Raw genomic sequence first — 19,633 nt, forward strand, 5'->3', positions numbered from 1 at the left:
TATGATATCATTTGATTTAAATTAATATTTTTAAAAGCGTGTTTACAAATCTGCATATTCAGAGATTGTTTTGTCATCATCAAAAAGGGGGAGATTGTTAGGAAAATCCCTTATGATGTTTTGAAGATGACAAAATAAATCAAAGGCTACTAACATGTTTAATAATTAAGTAATAAACTATGCAAATGATAGAACATGTAAAGGATATTGTCAAAGTGTGAAGAGGACCAGAAGACTGAACGTAACACATGTCCAAAGTACATTCTGAAAATTTCCAGACTTCTGTGTCAAAGTCTGAAGACTGCCGTGTCAAAGTTTGAAAACTGCCAGACTTTAGTGTCAAAGTATGTTCTACATCAGAAGTCTGCTCACTCTGACAAATTTCAGACTGAACGTGAATGATGAACCGGAAGACGAGACTCTATGCTTAAGCTAAACTGGTACAGACCTTAAAGCTAAATCTGTTCAAAAGCAGATATGTTCAGACCCAGATTGTAAAGTCTACAGACTCAGATTGTAAAGTCTATTGCTCTCAGACTTTACATCCAGATTCGATGAATCGTAACTCAAGCCCAATCATACAACGGCTAGTGATCTGGTTTGGATTCCACATCAAGATTGATTTGATTGATTCAATCTAATTGATTGGCGATTGGATCTTGAAGACAAGAACTTTCTATACGAAGAAGCTTTACCTATGGAAACCAAGATTTCGTTTGTATGGGCGATTGTAATCAATTTGGGATTTTACCTTTGTCACTCAACGGCTACCAAATATTCTAGATACAGAGCTGTCCAATGTGTATATTGGAAGACGATTCTCCGGGATGCTGTCCAACGACTAGTTTGGAAGTGGAGGAGTATTTAAGGAGATGAAGGACCGATGAGCAAGTAAGAGACGGAGCGTAGAATTTATAATTCCAAAGTCTGAGCGACTTTCGATCATATACTTGTCTCTTGAGAGCTTAAACGTTTGTAATCGTGAGAGAAATACCAAAAGAGTGACTTAGTGAGATAGTGTGATCTACTACTAAGTGTTTGCACTCGAAGTTGTAATCTCTTGTTGATTGCATAGTGGAATCCAGCCAAGAAGGCTGTTAGCGTGGGAGAGTGGACGTAGGCTTGAAATAAGCCGAACCACTATAAATCTTGTGTTCTTATTCTCTTCCCTAACTCCTTTATTTTGTTCATACTAGCACTCTCAATTGGTATCAGAACCGAGTGCTCGGTTTATAAAAGTGTTTTTACTTTTGAGCTAAAGATTCTTTATGGCTAGTATATTGGCACCGGGACTTATGGAATGGCAAAGTAACACAAGGCCACCATATTTCGATGGAAGAAAATACAAGCATAATGGCCAGAAAAGAACAAAAAAAGAAGAAGATGATGATCAAGAAAATTTATGCTTGATGGAACATTCAAAATCTGAGTCTGACTCAGACACAGACTCAGAATCAGAGTCTGACTCAGGCACAGACTCAAAATCCGATGAGGAAATCGAGGGGGAGAAATCGAATCCAAAAGAAAAGGAAAAGAACCGTGATCATCTCAAAAAGGCAACAAATTGAGGGGGAGCTTTGATCAATTATGGAAAAATCTTTTTGGATTGATTGTGATCTTATTATGAATGGAATGAAAGGTAAATGTGTCAGAATTTGTTCAAAAAATCCGGTTAGTGCATCTTTTATTACCTTTTGTCATTAACAAATCTCTTACTGATATTATCATTTTATTATGACAAAAAGTGTACGTGAATTTCATGATGCATCCGTGATTTTTATTGGATATTTGCTGATATATATGATCAAAGTCAGCTATATTGCATATTTTTAATATTCGATTTACCTTATAAAAGCTGATTTTTGGAAATTGTGATTCATGCAAGATATTTGTTATCATTCTCTATGTGATACTTTTTCATTATTATCGCTTTTTGATTATGACAAAAAGGGGGAGAAGATATGAATATGCATATGTGCTGATTGGTTGATATTATCTATGGTATAATATTGAGCTGCGACTATTTTTTTATATATTGTTATGCTCAATCTATTTGTTATCTTATGATATCCTTTGATTTAAATTAATATTTTTAAAAGCGTGTTTACAAATCTGCATATTCAGAGATTGTTTTGTCATCATCAAAAAGGGGGAGATTGTTAGGAAAATCCCTTATGATGTTTTGAAGATGACAAAATAAATCAAAGGCTACTAACATGTTTAATGGTTAAGTAATAAACCATGCAGATGATAGAACATGTAAAGGATATTGTCAAAGTGTGAAGACGACCAGAAGACTGAACGTAACACATGTCCAAAGTACATTCTGAAGATTTCCAGACTTCTGTGTCAAAGTCTGAAGACTGCCGTGTCAAAGTTTGAAGACTGCCAGACTTTAGTGTCAAAGTATGTTCTACATCAGAAGTCTGCTCACTCTGACAAATTTCAGACTGAACGTGAATGATGAACCAGAAGACAGACTCTATGCTGAAGCTAAACTGGGTACAGACCTTAAAGCTAAATCTGTTCAAAAGCAGATATGTTCAGACCCAGATTGTAAAGTCTACAGACTCAGATTGTAAAGTCTATTGCTCTCAGACTTTACATCCAGATTCGATGAATCGTAACTCAAGCCCAATCATACAACGGCTAGTGATCTGATTTGGATTCCACATCAAGATTGATTTGATTGATTCAATCTAATTGATTGGCGATTGGATCTTGAAGACAAGAACTTTCTATACGAAGAAGCTTTACTTATGGAAACCAAGATTTCGTTTGTATGGGCGATTGTAATCAATTTGGGATTTTACCTTTGTCACTCAACGGCTACCAAATATTCTAGATACGAGCTGTCCAATGTGTATATTGGAAGACGATTCTCCGAGATGCTGTCCAACGACTAGTTTGGAAGTGGAGGAGTATTTAAGGAGATGAAGGACCGATGAGCAAGTAAGAGACGGAGCGTAGAATTTATAATTCCAAAGTCTGAGCGACTTTCGATCATATACTTGTCTCTTGAGAGCTTAAACGTTTGTAATCGTGAGAGAAATACCAAAAGAGTGACTTAGTGAGATAGTGTGATCTACTACTAAGTGTTTGCACTCGAAGTTGTAATCTCTTGTTGATTGCATAGTGGAATATAGCCAAGAAGGCTGTTAGCGTGGGAGAGTGGACGTAGGCTTGAAATAAGCCGAACCACTATAAATTTTGTGTTCTTATTCTCTTCCCTAACTCCTTTATTTTGTTCATACTAGCACTCACAGTATTCTCTCTTGAAGAATGGAACTGCAAAGCATCGATCAATCCCTCTAAGACTACAACAAGTGCTTAATTTATGGTAAATAAGGTACGTCTATTTTCGTAATGTCTTTTTCAATCGGTGTTACATATATCATCGGATCTGTTTTTGCGTTTGTTTTTGGTATCCATTCGTTTGAGTATCAATTCGTTTTCATAAATTTGTTTCCTTCAGATAGTTCCATGCAAGGTAACGTATAAAAATAGGCTTATATTAAAAGGATTTTACTACCATAACAGTTTTTAAAATAAACATTACAAACTTAACACTGAAACTAAAATCATAATGAAAAGAGATCACTTCGAAAGGAGAAGCTTCGGATGAAAGTTTGACAGAATTTTCGCATATCTCGAGCGCCTTCTCTTCCCTCCAACAGTTACTAGAATTCACGCGCCTACTTCATTGAGGTCTCTCAAGCTCCATTGATTTCCTTCATTTCGCACTATCATAGCAGCTTCTATGCTAAGAAACGTTTCACATATTTTCGCCTTCAGTTATTTTCAGCCCAGTTACTCATCTCCGTGACCAAATGACAAACCAGATTGTACCAGTTGTATTTGACTTGATTTTTAGCATTTGGGATGGAATATACTTTAACTGGTATGACTATATTTTGCACGAAAAAAAAGTTGATTTAATATGACGAGTTTCCAGATGGGATGGGTTGATAGCATTGTCGTTGAAGGCTGTGGAGGTGGCTTGGTGACGAAAGCAATGGCGGGTTACTCATTTGTGTGCTGACCATGGCAACTGAGAGAGGCAAAAAAGTAGTGCTTTACTTTTATAAGGATGATGATGATGATGGATTGATAAGGTATTCCACTTTGGATTCATGCTATATGTTTCACTAGTAAAATTTGTCCATCCACTAGTAAACCTGTGCGAGTCAAATTGACATCTATTCTCTCCGGATGATGATATGCAGACATGAAAATAGTGCTTCTTGGCACAAGCATAACATCTGTGACACAAGTTCCATTAGTGATGGCTTTGATGAGGAATTGCACTTTTGGCTTATGCCATGTTTCACTAGCAAATATGTCCATTTACTAAGAATATAGAGCGAGTGAAATTAACATTCAATCTCTCTCGATGATGATATGTAGACATGAAAATAGCACTTCTTGGTGATATAACAGTAGGCCACATTACCAATTCGAAAAGCTGGTTCGGAGTATTATTATGTGGCCAAGTCAGGAAATCCATTTAGTTTTTTTTTTTTTTTCTTTCAACCTCAGGGTTGCTTTCTAATTTTGTAATTAACCATTTATCTTCGGATTTTTTCCACTGATTAGGGTTACCCAACGTTTTGTTCGAGGAGGGCAGTTCCCATAATTAACCCGTAATTATATTGAGAGTTCTTTTTTGTACTTTTTAGAGAATGGTTGTGATTGTGAGTGTCATTTTGCTAATTGTTTTCAACTGCTGCGATCGTTATCATTGCCGGCGACGTCCTTGACAATCCTACGCACGTGGAAGTCACCCATTTACCGAAATTCTTCTTCTAGAAAAGCCAACTTATCATGTCACCTCCAATGGGAAATGCAAAATATGTTAAGGTCTCATACGTACCCCTAAAGCATTTGCTGGACATTGTTCCACGAAATGGAACAACAAACGTGGGACAAGCAGCATAAGATATACAAAAAGCACAGGGGTCCTCTCCATCATTTCAGAAAGAGAAGGTCTATATAATGACGATGGAAATGAGACAAATATGTACCTCGAAACTAGCAAGTATCAATGCTTTCACCAACAAGATGGCCCGATGGAAACGAGACAAATATGTACCTTGAAACTAGCAAGCATCGATCCTTTCGCCAACAAGATGGCCCGATGGAAACGAGATAAATATGTACCTCAAAACTAGCAAGTATCGATGCTTTCACCAACAAGATGGCCCGAAAGAAAAACTGAACTGCTAATTCTCCACTAAGTTCTTGGAAACATGGTGAAGTAAACTAATATCAACATTCCCATGTTTAATTTGGACAATGTTCCGGCGTTTGTTTTGTTATCTTCTCTGGGTCAATCCACGGGTTGGGGTCAACCCCTCCCTCCAACACAAAATGATCTTAGCCATAGTGAAAGAAACGTTATGATAAAATATTCAAATATTAAATCACATCTTCATCTTATAACTTACGTTTTAAAAATAATTGACAATAGTCCCACAAAATCTCTCATTCTATGAAAGTAAGGAGGTAATGAGTTTGAATTTTCTTAAACACTTATTTGTTTTCCCAATGAAATATTTTTACACTTAATATTAGGCAAAAAAGACCAGACTAAACATGAGGTGGAACGATAGAATATTTAAATATTAAATTACGCTTTAATTTAACGGCTTAAACTTTTTTGCAAAATCTCACACTATATATACCCCACCTAAAGTTCTCTTTTATTCATCATCATACAAAGCCTAGAAAAATAGTTTAACCGCAGACAACCATCTGTAATTGGTGTTGAAGCAATGGCTTTATCACTTGCAGGGAAATTCTCTCTTTGCTTGGTACTAATGTCGGCTTCATGGGCTTTGCTTGCAGCGTCTCGTCCATTACCTGAAGCTTCCATTCAGCAGAAATTTGAGCAATGGATGGCTGACCATGGACGCATTTACCCAGACAATGAAGAGAAGGGCAAGCGTCTTGAGATCTTTGCAGACAATATGCAATTCATTGAAGATTTCAATCGTGCTGGGAATCGCTCTTTCAAGCTGGGCTTGAACACGTTTTCAGACCGAACCGTCGATGAATTCCGTGAGCTTAGTACTGGATTGGTGTTGCCATCGACTCTCCGCCTGAGACCGACGCCGTTCATGCATGCAAACATTACCCACGTCCCTGATAGCATGGATTGGGTTGCAAAAGGAGCCGTAAACGCCATAAAAGATCAAGGTCCATGTGGTAAGAGTTAGAAAACCTTACCTTTTGTACTTCCATCATATGCATGCGTATCATTTCCTCATACACGTGACAACTCAAATTGAGTAAGATGAAAAATATCATATGAGGAAGTAATAGAATCATATCACAGGGGTATGAAATAAATTAAACTCAAATATTATCTATAATTTTTAGCCATGAATTATTATGGGACCGTTGACGGATGTGCAGGCTCTTGTTGGGCCTTCTCAGCGGTAGCGGCAATAGAATCGATTACCCAGATCAAGACTGGTAAGTTACTGGAACTATCAGAGCAACAATTGGTAGACTGTACTATCGAAAACTATGGCTGCAGTGGGGGTTGGATGGACACCGCGTTCGACTACATAATACAAAATGGAGGCATCTCCTCTGAAACTAACTATCCCTACGATGCATCGGACGGAACATGCAATGCTCACATGGCGTCCCTGAGCGTGGCCAAAATTGTGGGTTATGAGGATGTCCCTGCCAACAATGAGGGAGAGATCTTAAAGGCCGTGGCGATGCAACCGGTCTCGGTCGCCCTCGACGGCAGTGGGCAAGAATTCCAGTTATACTCAAGCGGTGTTTTCAATGGGAACTGCGGGACCAACATGTCCCACGCTGTGGCGATTGTAGGCTACGGGACAGCTGAGGATGGCACCAAATATTGGAAGATCAGGAACTCCTGGGGGAAGACGTGGGGCGAAGCTGGCTATATGAGGATTCAAAGAGATTATGCTCAACCAGAAGGATTATGTGGACTTGCCATGCATGCTTCTTATCCTGTTGTCTAATTAACAATCGATTAAGATTTACCAGTGTTGAATTGATGCGTTAATATCGCACAAATGCAATTATATGATGAAGTAATCCATCATGGAAGTTTATTAAGTTATCTAATGTTACCCGTTCCAAAAGTCAAGCCTATTTTCTGGCCTTTGACGTTGAGTTCTAAGGAGAGTTTTGATTAGCAGAAACTGAGGGAAATTTGAACAAGTTCATGCCATTTTTCATTAGCAGAATCACCACAGTCACGAAATGAAATGCTTAGACGAAAAGAAAATTTCATGTAATGGACAGTGGTGTAATTTGATGATTTAATCACCAGGCTTCTACAAGGTGAACTCAGCAAATCTGTTTTATGTCTACACTTGCAATACGCGAACCGATTGCTCCATCAAATCTACTTACTGGAACTAGTGGATCTCAATGAAGAGAACTGCAATCAATGATATGCGTAACAATGGTACATGTTGCATTTTGCCTCTTATAAATGATCAAAACAACAATCAAGGGCGTTTCCCCCTTCTCGAGTTGGACTTGGGGAGGAGGCCCCATTATCCTTCCGCACGTCTGTGATTCAGAGCTTCTCTTCCACTCGATTCTCATCCTCAGCAAAAAGCCACGAGTCCTAGCCAGTGACTTCCTTGAACTGTTTGTTCAGCACAAAGATCTTCCCGAGCTCTCATCACCAGGCGGTAGACGGCAGCGAGCAGGAATTTCAGTGGTATGCGAGTGGCATTTTCAACGGGAACCGTGGGATCGAGATGACCCATGCCGTCGTGATCAGGAACTTGTGGGGTAGACATGGGGTTGAAGATGGCTACATAAGGATTCCAGAAGATTTTGAGCAAGCAGGACTATGTGGACTCGCCATTTATCCTTCTTATCCTGCTATCTAACTGACATTAGCGTGTATTGCCTCAAAAGCATTAATAGGAGACATATGTCCTCATGATTTTTCCGCGAAATAATCGCTAAATCTCATCAAGAATTAAATAAATTTTATCACAATTATATTATACCGATGAATTACTTCAAGATGTAATTCACGAGCAAAGAACACTTCGTGGGTCTTGCATGTTACTGGCTCGCACGACAAATATGACACTTACAAGACAATAATAAAATCCGAAGAACACTATTTATAAGAGGAAACGTGACAGCCCCGTCAAACTGACTCCGACATGTTAACTGGTATCTGTGTTCACTTCTGCATCTCAATTTGATTAGTCAACTAATCCAATTCGGACATTCCTTAATGTCCGATCCTAGATTGTCTGCATTATATGCCCTGGACATCACGGATTGTAATTTTGGCTCACATTTTGTCTTATAGATTTAAATTCGAGATATAATTTTAATAATGAAAATAAAAATAATAGTCAATCAATTAGGAAAGAAAAAGTCCAACCAATGACAAGTGAAACCAGACAAAATAAGGACCCGAAACATGACAAAGTAAGGACCTTTACATCAATAAGTTCTACCAGTTAAAATATAATGTTAATATGAAATGTACCATTACTTTGACAGGATAATTATAAAAAAAATTGCAATCCTATTGTATCTTTTTTTTTTTTTTAATTTAGTCACAATTCTTTCAAATTGACCAATTTAATCTTAAACTTATTAACGATTTGGCAATATAGTCCATTAGGCCAATTTTAGCCGGAAATCACTAACGTGGACGCTAACCATGTTATATAACTTGACTAGAACTAATATTAATACTTTTCTTCTCTTCTCCTTCTTTTCTTTTGGTCTTTCACTATGGCCGGCAAGCTCCAATGAACCTCACTGGTCACTAGCAAGGGTTGCAGCCGTTGCTTAACCTTGCCCGTGACCACGATGGCCTTGCCTAGATGTAGGCAAGGCCATGTGAGGGCCATGACCCTCACTAGTGACTGGTGATGGTTTTGCAACCCTTAACCAATGGTCAGCAAGCTTTGACATAGTGAAAAAAAGAAAAAAGAAAAAGAGAAGAAAAGAAAAAAAATTGGAATAACATTAAAAATTATCTACGTTATCAATTTAGGCCAAATTTGGTCTGGTGGACTACATTAATAAATTGTCAAAAGTTTTAAGATTAAATTGACTATATTAAAAAATTTATGATCAAATTGATACATGTACATTAGATTTAGAACTTTTTTGATAATTTTCCCTTACTTTGACCAAGGCCTTCAAATTTCCAAACATTTCTTAAACATAGACAAAGAGATGGTTGTTGTAGAAGTCCCAATTGCTGATGAGACTTGAAACTTCTTCGTATAGGTATTGGTAATGCTCCAAAAGTAATCTAAACACTCCACCAAATTCTTAAGTACTCAATGATATATTAAGTTAATCTCTTGATTTTTAATTCAAGGGTTTAATCCAAGGATAAGGGTCAACCTTCCTTCCGACGCTAATAGTGTGTCCGAACTAGGAAATGCTTAATGCGTAAACATGTACATATACCATAGCTCGTTACTTTTTCTCTTCATCATCTCCCAAGCTAGAGAAACATAGCCATGGCTTTATCATTTGCTGGAAACTTATCTCTTTGCCTAGGGTTCTTGTTATGTTCATGGGCTCTACATGCAACACCCCGCACACTCCCCGAAGCTTCCACTGAGCAAAAGTTTGAGCAGTGGATCCATAAGCATGGACGCACTTACGTAGACGGTGCAATAAGATGAATCGTTTCAAGATATATGTAGACAATTTGCGGTTCATTGAAGATTTCAATCACGCTGGGAATCGCACTTTTAAGTTGGGTTTGAACGCATTCTCAGACCTAACCATCGAGGAATTCCTTGCGATTCATACTGGATTGTCATTGCCCCCAGTTCGTCGAAATTCCCCTAGGACGATGTCATTGCTGCGTGCTAATGTCACCGACGTCCCTGATAGCATAGACTGGGTGGAGAAAGGAGCTGTGAATGCTATAAAAAACCAAGGTCCATGTGGTAAGAATTGCAATTGGACTATTTTTCTCGCCTTCCATTGAACTCAAGTGTACAATTTTCTCATTCTCGGTACGACTTGAATTGAGTGAGACTAATAAATATCAGGGAAATTACCAAAAAAATCATAAACATACTGCATTTATGTCAATTCAGTTTTAAATATTTCAATCATTCCAATTTAGTCCTAAATCTTTTCATGTTTTGCCAATTGAGTCTAGACATTTTTTATATGACACTATTATAAACATTTTATTTATTTATTTTAAATTTTGTTTGTTTTCTCTTTTCTTTACTTTTTTTTTTATTCACAGCCAACAAGGGTTGCTGGCCCCATCTGGTCCTCGCCTGTGGCACCTTAAGTCCAAACAAAAAAATTGAGTAAAGAAAAAAAAAGATTATTAAAAGATTATTAAAAAATGACAACGTCATTGCTAGCCAAATCACATAAGATTACTAGCGTCTACGCTAGCCATTTCCATCCTAAATTGGTCAGATAGACTTAATTAATAAAACATAAAAAGATTTAAAATAAAATTGATATATTAAAAGGTTTATGACTGAATCAGCACAATAAGTTTAGGAAATTTTTGGTTTTTTTTTCCAATAGAATCACATTATAGGGGTATGTAATGGAATAAACTCGAAGCGCATGACTGTCTAGCCATGAATCATTCTATTTCCTACTCAAATCAGATAACTACATCGTTGAGGGATTTGCAGGTTGTTGCTGGGCTTTCTCAACTATAGCGGCTGTAGAATCAATTACTCAAATCAAGACTGGTAACTTGCCAGAACTATACGAGCAACAATTGGTCGATTGTACTAGCCGAAACAATGGTTGTAATGGTGGTTGGATGGACACTACGTTTGAGTATATAGTACAGAATGGAGGCATAACCTCAGAAGCTAACTACCCATACCAAAAAGCAGATGGAACGTGCGACACTAGCGCAGCATCCTCGATTGAGGCCACCGTCACGAGTTATAAGGATGTTCCCACCAACAATGAGGGGGAACTGTTAAAGGCTGTGGCAATGCAACCGGTTTCGATAGCCCTAGACGCTAGCGGGCAGGAACTCCAATCGTACTCAAGCGGCATCTTCAATGGGGACTGCGGGACTGCGATGACTCATGCCGTCACCATAGTTGGGTACGGAACAACCGAGGATGGCACCAAATATTGGAAGATTAGGAATTCTTGGGGAGAGACATGGGGTTAAGCTGGCTACATGAGGATTCAAAGAGATTTTGGCCAGCCAGAAGGGCTACGTGGTCTTGCTATGCATCCTTCTTATCCTGTTGTGTGAGTGACTAGTATCATCTGGTCATTCGGAACCTTCTATCTTACCAAATTCATGCGTAAATATCCGGAAAATGCTATGGCCATTGGTGTGTCCAAAGATTGTACTTAAATGATGAAGTTATCTATAGTGGAAACTTAACTTGTCCATCGGTATCCAGCATTAAAATTAAGCAACCAAACTTTTCCAGGCTGGGGTGCAACTTTTGTTAGTAGCATCTGATGGAATCTTGAACAAGTCTATGCTATCGTCTCCCATTCCTAGGACGCGGAGTGAGATGTATAAGATTTACAGAGATCTTTGGTGCCATCTTGTTTGTTTGAAAACCGGCAAACTTTTAACCAGTTGCCAATTCAACTCGAATTTCGCTTATTAACCCGGCTTGGATCTTTTGATTAGTGGACCCAAGTTGCATCAAGTGATCCTAAATACTGAGACAAAAATCAAATAGATGTGTGTAATGTGAAATTGCAGCCGCTCCATCATCTCTTTCATTAAATTGCTATGTGTGAGAAAAACTAGATGGTAGGTATCATGCCAGCAACACACAAGGAAGAAGGTAACCTGCAACCCCACCGTGATTGGCCTAGTCAGTCTTACAGCAACGGTCAGCCAAGCGACCACAGGCCAACCTCTACCGTGGCTTGGTTGGTGAGGGTTAGACAATCATTAGCGAATAAGTTTGCAAACAAAGCTGCATTGTGCACTCACGCTTGGCTGATGAGTTACATAGCATCGTACAGGACTTTAACCTGTAATGCTGTTTCAAGGGCTAGATAGAAGAATAGCTATCTCTTATATGTCGCGTTGCTCACGCGACACCAACTGCGCGTCACCACGTAATTGTTCCTTTCAGATGACATGACATTGGCATTTTGACAGAAGATATAAGACGGGTGAGGTGATGGAAGAGCCAACATCACACAAATGGAGACTACTAAGGCTCGTTACCCAGATAACCACAGAGGAATTATTCCTGAAATACAATGAAAGAGTCACCCGTTTCATAGAGGCTACACCCAGCAAACCATCAATTATATTTTGAATCACAAGATAATTTACTCTCTATTTATAGAAAGAGTGTACTCTGCCCAGGGAGAACAAAATAAGTGAAGGAAAATAATCTATCATGATTGTAGCCTATATTATCCCTGCTAATCACATAGACAAAGCACAAGCACAAGGAGAGGCAGAAAACAGTAACACTTATACTGACTATCATCTGTTTATCATGAGTATAGTCAGCAAGGATAATAGATGTATTAACGATGGGAGTTTCTAATCGCTCATGTCTTATAGTCAAGGAAAACTTCATATAATGCAAACAGAACATGATCCTAACAGAGTTTTTGAAAACAATGACAGTCCATGCATATGTATGGATCTAAGCATTAACTACCTCATTTATGTGTAAAGATATCTTTGAACTCATAGAATTATTACTTTGAACAGTCTTTCATCTTGTCATGCAGGTAAAACATCAATCCGTTCCAAAATGGTACAACCAGTAATGTTAGAACACATTCTGCAGATGGATTATGGCTAAACAACTCACATTTTGGAAGTAGAAAAAGCTGACAGCATTAACTGTCCCAGATGTGAAAATGAAATCCACAATAGGCTTACATGTCAACTCAATCTTGGGAGTTGAGACAAGCACCATATTCAAGTGCTATCAGCGCAAATTCATAAACCAAATGCAAAAACTCGGTCGTTTAGAAAATCTACCTTTTTCAAAGGTTCCCGCTTTGTGAAAGAATATATGCAAAATGATATTCATAAACCATATGCAAAAACTTGGTCGCTTAGACATTCTGCCTTTTTCAGAGGTTCTGGCTTTGTGAAAGAATATATGCAAGGGGAAAGATCGATTCATGAATTGATTAAGAGGAGAAAATGAAAGTACCTAGAAATGTTGTGTACCCCACCTTTAACACCGACATGGATGACAGCATGAAAACTAAATATGCAGAACAAAAACATTTGACAGCCTTGCCATGTCAAATGAACAAATTGGTTTCCAAGAGGTAAGCAACTCATCAAGTAAATTCAACCCAAACAAAGACTTCACAGACAGTTAAATTACACCATATGATAGATGGAAGTTCATGGAATTGGGCAAGAACATAGGGAGACATATGTTCCCAAAAGATCTTAAAACCTTGAGAATCACAGCAAAAAATGACCAGAAATGGCAAACAAGCAAATTAAATGTGATGACATGCTCATGTAACTTTCTCATTGTGAAAAGAAAAGAAGACTCATGTAAATGATTATGGAATAATTAGATTATTTGACCACTAGTCTTTAATAAAGTCAACTTTCAACAGAGCTGTTTAATGAGGCCACTTCCACTATGTGAAGTGGACTGCTTTAATGCAGATCTACTTAATTAAATTAGTGGATTTCAATGAACGAAACCTACAATCAATAATCATAATGGATTCCAAAAATGTCCAAAAGTATCATCTGCCAAACAATGGTCCATAGTGCATTTACCTCTTGTAAATGATCAAACAACAATCAAGAACGTTTGCCACTATTTGCATTCGACTTGGTGCAAAGGACCCATCGTCCCTTGGCACGTCTGCGCTTCAAAATTGCTCTTCCACTCGTAGTTCTCATCCTTCTGCGAAAGCCATGGGTCCGAGCCAGAGATTTCCTTGACCTGTTCCTTTTTGTTTGGCCAAGCGCAGCCTTCCCAGCTCTCACCACCAGGCCACGGCGTTTCTCCGTAGTGGTTCCAAGTTGAAAGTTGAAGTTCAACGTCAATGACAAACCTGGAAATTGCAACCCATAAGTAGGGGAAGGCATAGATCATTTTATTCCTTCATTCAGTCATCAATGAGCTAAATCAGACAATATATCATTTTCCTAGATCAAAGGAAGAATAAAATATATTCCCAAAGGAATAGCATCCATTATCCAAAAAAAATACGAACACAGGAAGAGGAACACGGGAAAGCATAGTGCACAAGGCCTCAAAGTAGAATTCCTATCGATTCCCAAATGAAGGAGTTCATGTGCACGCAATCGAGAGTCGAGCACGCAGACATGCTTACCCAGCAGACATTATGCATTCATTATTAAAAATCTCTAGAGTCTGGAGGCCCCCATCACTGTCAAGTTGTGAAATTGCAAAGAGAAGGAGTGGTTCGAAATACTTTTATTCGGTGGCCAATCTAATTTAACCACACTACACCCGCAAAGACCACTAAAACTCTTAACAATCTCTTTAGCGAGTTCTTGGGCAAGTACAAACTCCTATTCAAAGTGAACCTTGCTGTAATACATCACTCTTGTAGCCAAAGCTGATCGACAGGATCCTCGAACACCCAGTTTTACATAGGTATCGAGCACCCAGTACGAAACTTCATTCGTCCAACGCTAGGCAATTGTACATATAAAGCAGACCTATTTCCCCAAAACCAAACTGGAAAGAATAACATTCAGCCAAAGAACTAAGCACTGAAGGAAAAACTCTAAATTCCACCGAAACACATCCACACAAAATCAAGAATTCGAACTAAAAACCAACGAACAGGCCGCACCCAAGAATCAAATTTTCCCACGACGGAAAGCGCCACGGCTACGAACTCGAACGCATTGAAAACACGAGGACGCGAGACGCGACGTTACCTGAAAAGGAGTTCGGGGAAGAGAGAGAAGACGAGGAGGACAAGAACGAGCAGTGGAGCAGGGGCGAGCGAGCCGCGGCCCTCGCGAAGCTCACGGAGGGAGGAGCGCCGTTCCTCCCAGAGCCCGCGAGGGAGGTGAGGGAAGCGCGGGGGCCTCGAGCTCTGCTCCCCAGGGAGAGCGGGGAAGAAGACGAGAGGATCGCTGCGGACGCCATTTGAGAGAGAGACAGAAACCGTCCTCGGGTGGACACAACACTATCCTAAGTGAACGATGAATTGCGCGGAGACGGAGAAAGATTGTCTTATCGGGTCGGTGGAATGCGGAGCAAAGCTCTTGGCGGAGGATCCGGCCCAGTTGAGTTTCTGGGCTTGACCTGAAGATGTGGGCTTTTTTTCTTAAACTTTCCGGCCCATTGTAGATTTAGGGCCATACTGATTGCTGGCCTCTTGGGTTTATTGCAAAACAAAAGAATAGCATGATCTTTCGACTTTCTGTCGGATGTGGAGGGCTTGAGTTTGATTCCTTACACTCTCGTGTTGACAAATTCCTCTCCCAGAGTATACATATTCCGTCCCCACTCGCTCACGGCCTTTACCTTCCAACCGAGGTTTCGCATTAGAGGAGTTAAAGACATGGAAAATGAATATTACAAGTGTCATAACTTTATTTTCAATCATGACTTATATACAATGCTCATTGAATACTACAGCATTTTTTTCTGATCTCTTGAGTGTCATATAATTTTTTTTTATCAATCATTTGAGTATCTAAACATTTTATAAAAGCTCACCACAAGTGTCATACCATGTCAGATTTTTTATACTTAAATGAATATTTTAAAAAAAATTATCACATTCAATTGATTCAAGTGAGCATTTTTTAAAAGTTATACCACTTGAGTGGTCACGAAAATAAATTATGGCATTCAAGTGAATGACATATATGAAAATTATGACATTTGTGATGTCTTTAACCTATTGAGGCATATAATAGAAACATATCGTGATGGTTGTTCTTCAAAATCTATTATATTATATCACTGCACTCTTACCTACAACGAAAGAGGGTAGTAGAAATGCTTGGTCCATGCTTTGATAATTTTTTATATTTTATCATGTAAAATGAATGCTACACCGCTGGCGTGTCACATAACTCATCCAAACATTCTATTAGGAATATTTTGAGATTATCAAAATTATTTTCTTTGAAGGAAATAAGGATATTTATTTATTTATTTTTTGTGCCGGAGAAACCTCTTTGGCGACAACCGCCACGTAAACCCCTAGGTGACGCTAGCCCAGGACTCACCACTAGGGCGCCACATGTAATACACCTAATGGTCTGCCGGCCTCCTTGCAACTTGCGTTGCAGAGGCTTCGAACACCTACATTTCCCTTCAAAGGCAAGAGCCTACCTAGCAAAGCCACCACGGTCGGTGGTTAAGGATATTTATTGTACTTCGTGTTTCTGGGTAAATAAGTAAAATGATAACCCCTAAAAATCTCGTTGTGCGCTAGCTTACAAAAGCATTGTTGAAATCAGTGATGTAATGGAGATCCTCCCCATTAATTTAATAAGTGAATGATGAATCAACCAGTTTACACCTACAATTTAGTTCCCTCGCACATTTTTTTTTAAAATAATACAACAAAAAATCCTAAATAAGTACACTATTAACAAATCAATACAATATTAATTTCAGTCCAATATCTCCATTAAATTGCTGGCTTGGAAACACACAAGCAAGCGACTTGTTTGACGTGGATTGGAAAATCAGCATAAAAGGCTCTTTAAACTAAATCATTGTTCAACCGAAAAAAAAGAAGAAAAAAAAAGCCTATATCATTATGGGGAAGGCAGACATGAAGAAAATGAACTGAAATTGCGAACTAGGGCAAAATTGAATATGCTCCTTCTCTCTCTTCCTCCCTCCATCCCAAATCATCAAAATTACTGATTTTAGTAGATTCGAAACATAAGGGAGATCTTGCCTGGAAGGGATGCTGCTGGAGATGGCAAGTGCAGAGGAGGTGTTGCCCACGACCACCAGGAGGGTGCTTGGTGGAGATAAGGTGAGAGAGAAATTGCGAGGCTTCATTATTCTTCGCTCAAGAACGAGTATCCTTTGGAGTGGGCATCTTTGATGACAGTGCTCTTGTTAGAAAATATAACTTTGAATTGGATAAAGTAATTAGATTTTAAAGCGTGATATCATTTTTTTTAAGAATTTATTTGCCTTACAATATTACTAATAGCCACAAGTAAATTTCTTTTAGGATATAACAAAGTCTCGATAAAATTTTTAAATAGTAATTATAGTATTTCTCCAATATTTTTTTAGAAAACACTTGAAATGATGGCGGCAATTTTAGAAAATAGACTTGAAAATATTTGATTCTCATGTATGCCAAAAATTGACACAACACACTTGAAATGACTTGATCATCATTCATGTCAAAAACTGACACAACACAGACACACATGCACACATGCGCACCCGTGCACACACACACAAAGATATTGCTTTTAAAGAACATAGGTAATCTTCTTAAAAGACTGCAAAGTAAACAAATGTATCCATTAAGAAGTTGCAAAGTGAACAAAGGTAACTGTTCAGAAAAGATTGCAAAATGAACAAATGCAACCCTTAGAAAAGCTTGCAAATTGAACAAGTATAATTTCAAAGGTTATCTTAAAAAGGCATATAAAATTCAGAATATAAAAATTAATAAAAAATATTTTTTTATAAAATAATAATTTCCAAAAATATTGAATGAATAAATACAATCTTTGATAATCAAGATAACCATATGAATTAAAGTTAGATTTAAAAATAAAGAGGTTAGTGCTAATTAAATCAAGGACATGCAAGTGTGCAAAAGTGTTAAGTACGCTTAATAATTGTGCCAAAATTACTCAATTATTTGCACATTTGCATGTGGATATTGTAAGTGTGCAATCTCCTCTCAACTTTCCTATGGGAGACGAAGGAAAAGCACATTTTGTTTATTTTATAAACAAACAACCAACAGCTCTATGAAGGGATGTGCTACCGACGATATAAATGCTTCCCCCTACACAGTTGAAGTTTCATGACTCTTCACAAGTTCTCTTCGTCACTGGATTAGGATCGATTGGACAAGCCTGAACGATTCCAATTGACGAGTTCATTTTCTTTAAATTTGGTTTCTCCAAAAACAGCGTCATTAGGAATGCCATTTATGCTACATATTCTACATTGGATCCACGTTATTTACTTGTTGTGTGTGTTTCCATGTAAGCAATTTAATAGGGATATTGACTGAAGCTGTAGGGGAGTTGATTTGTCACGGATGTATCAATTTAAGAATTTTTGTGACACAAAAAATTAGTTTGAGTTTGGGTTAATGTTTTACGAGAGTATGAAGTTAGGATTTTTCGTTATATTAAACTTTTCTTTTCTTTTTCATATAAGAGTTAGTATAATCGAAGCATCAGTTTATGCAAATAAAAGTTGGTAATTACTATGAAAATTAGTAATTTGCTATCATAAAAAAAAAAAAAAAAAAAAAAAAAAAACTTGGTGGTTTTAGTAAGTGTTGACAAGTTATCAATAATTTATTTCGAAGATAAGTTACCCGTCTCTTTTTCTTTTTTGTCATCCATGGCTTTTCGACACTTACCACCATCACTTATCACAATTTATCAACACGGGCATAGAAAATTGTGTTTTTGGCACGAAGTAACAAAATTTTGCAGCTAGTTAATATACGAAGAAATTATTGCACAAGGGCAGCTCATTTCTGGATGTAGGATCTAAAGAAACTTCAGCAGTAAGACGACATATTTAGGAGATCTGATGCCCCTCTGACTCCTATATCAATCCACGTATCAATTTAGAATTGGAAAGGCTCATTTTAATGTCCTCCATGCTCGTAGAGTTCTGTAGCTCAATGAGTTAAACCTCATGATGCCCACCTGCTGCTAGTCGGGTTTTGTAGCTTAACGAGTTATCTTTGAGAGATGAATGCAGGGACAGCCAGAGAGAAACCGTCATTTACTCTTACCATTATTTAGAGACATATTCACATTTTCTCTTACTCCGATTTCATCTACTGCTTAGGGTGTATTTTGGCAAAATGTGTGTTTATTCCCTGGAACATGTGTTCTGGGGAACAAAAAAATAACAGAAACGCGTTTGTTTACACTTTTGTTCTCAGGAACAGATTTTGAACAAAAACAAGAAGTAAAAAAACTTGTTTCTTGTTCTTGGGAACATTTCCGAGAAACGCTTTTTTATTCTCATTTTCTTCTTCTTCTTTTATTTTTTTCCTTTTGGCCGATCGCCAGCCTTGACCATGGCCGTCGAGGGCTGGCGACCTCGCCCAGAGTGTTGCCGGCCCTCGACGAGGCTTGGCCTTGCCTTGGCTAGGTGAGCTCGAGCTCGCCTAGATTTGGCGAGGCTGAGCTCGCCCAACCACCAACAAGGCTCGGCCTCACCGAGCCACCGACAGTCGGTCTCGCTCGCCATGGCTTGATGAGGCTGAGCCTCGCCGGTGGTTGGGTGAGCTCAGCCTCACTAGATCTGGGCAAGCTCGAGCTCGCCCAGCCAAGGCGAGGCCGGTGACCGGCCAAAAGGAAGAATGAAGAAAAAAATGAAAAATATAATAAAAATATCTAAAAATTAAAAGAAACAAAAACAATTATATAAGTTTACTAAATGCGTTTCTATTCTCGGATTAAAAATTTTTTGCAGTTACCAAACACGTT

General features: G+C 38.3%; 3 protein-coding genes across 3 annotated transcripts; 2 read left to right on the top strand and 1 right to left on the bottom strand.

Annotated features, from left to right (window-relative positions):
• The first annotated feature begins 5,774 nt into the window (after window positions 1–5,774).
• On the top strand, window positions 5,775–7,004 carry LOC104442620 (zingipain-2). Its single transcript, XM_018872772.2, has 2 exons — window positions 5,775–6,207; window positions 6,418–7,004. The coding sequence occupies exons 1-2, from the start codon at window positions 5,775–5,777 to the stop codon at window positions 7,002–7,004; spliced, it is 1,020 nt and encodes a 339-aa protein (XP_018728317.1).
• Window positions 7,005–9,847: 2,843 nt separating this feature from the next.
• Window positions 9,848–11,583, top strand: LOC104442621 (vignain). The gene is given in 2 exon segments (XM_039310686.1): window positions 9,848–9,944; window positions 10,665–11,583. Coding segments are annotated over 2 exon segments (684 nt in total). The 3' UTR covers window positions 11,252–11,583.
• Window positions 11,584–13,515: 1,932 nt separating this feature from the next.
• LOC104440916 (50S ribosomal protein L34, chloroplastic) lies at window positions 13,516–15,150 on the bottom strand. The gene is made up of 2 exons (XM_010053908.3): window positions 14,885–15,150; window positions 13,516–14,025 (listed from the first exon to the last, which is right to left on the bottom strand). Exons 1-2 carry the CDS (start codon window positions 15,096–15,098, stop codon window positions 13,769–13,771), a joined length of 471 nt encoding a protein of 156 aa, XP_010052210.1. The 5' UTR covers window positions 15,099–15,150; the 3' UTR covers window positions 13,516–13,768.
• Window positions 15,151–19,633: the final 4,483 nt, after the last annotated feature.

This window comes from Eucalyptus grandis, chromosome 4 (assembly GCF_016545825.1).
Source record: "Eucalyptus grandis isolate ANBG69807.140 chromosome 4, ASM1654582v1, whole genome shotgun sequence".
NCBI classification, from domain to species: domain Eukaryota; kingdom Viridiplantae; phylum Streptophyta; class Magnoliopsida; order Myrtales; family Myrtaceae; genus Eucalyptus; species Eucalyptus grandis.

Excerpts from the sequence above, each read along its gene's own strand:
- LOC104442620 (XM_018872772.2), top strand. The coding sequence starts at position 5,775 with ATGGCTTTATCACTTGCAGGGAAATTCTCTCTTTGCTTGGTACTAATG. Across the intron at positions 6,208-6,417 it reads AAAAGATCAAGGTCCATGTG|GCTCTTGTTGGGCCTTCTCA; the intron begins GTAAGAGTTAGA and ends ACGGATGTGCAG.
- LOC104440916 (XM_010053908.3), bottom strand. The coding sequence starts at position 15,098 with ATGGCGTCCGCAGCGATCCTCTCGTCTTCTTCCCCGCTCTCCCTGGGG. Across the intron at positions 14,026-14,884 it reads TTCCCCGAACTCCTTTTCAG|GTTTGTCATTGACGTTGAAC; the intron begins GTAACGTCGCGT and ends TGCAATTTCCAG.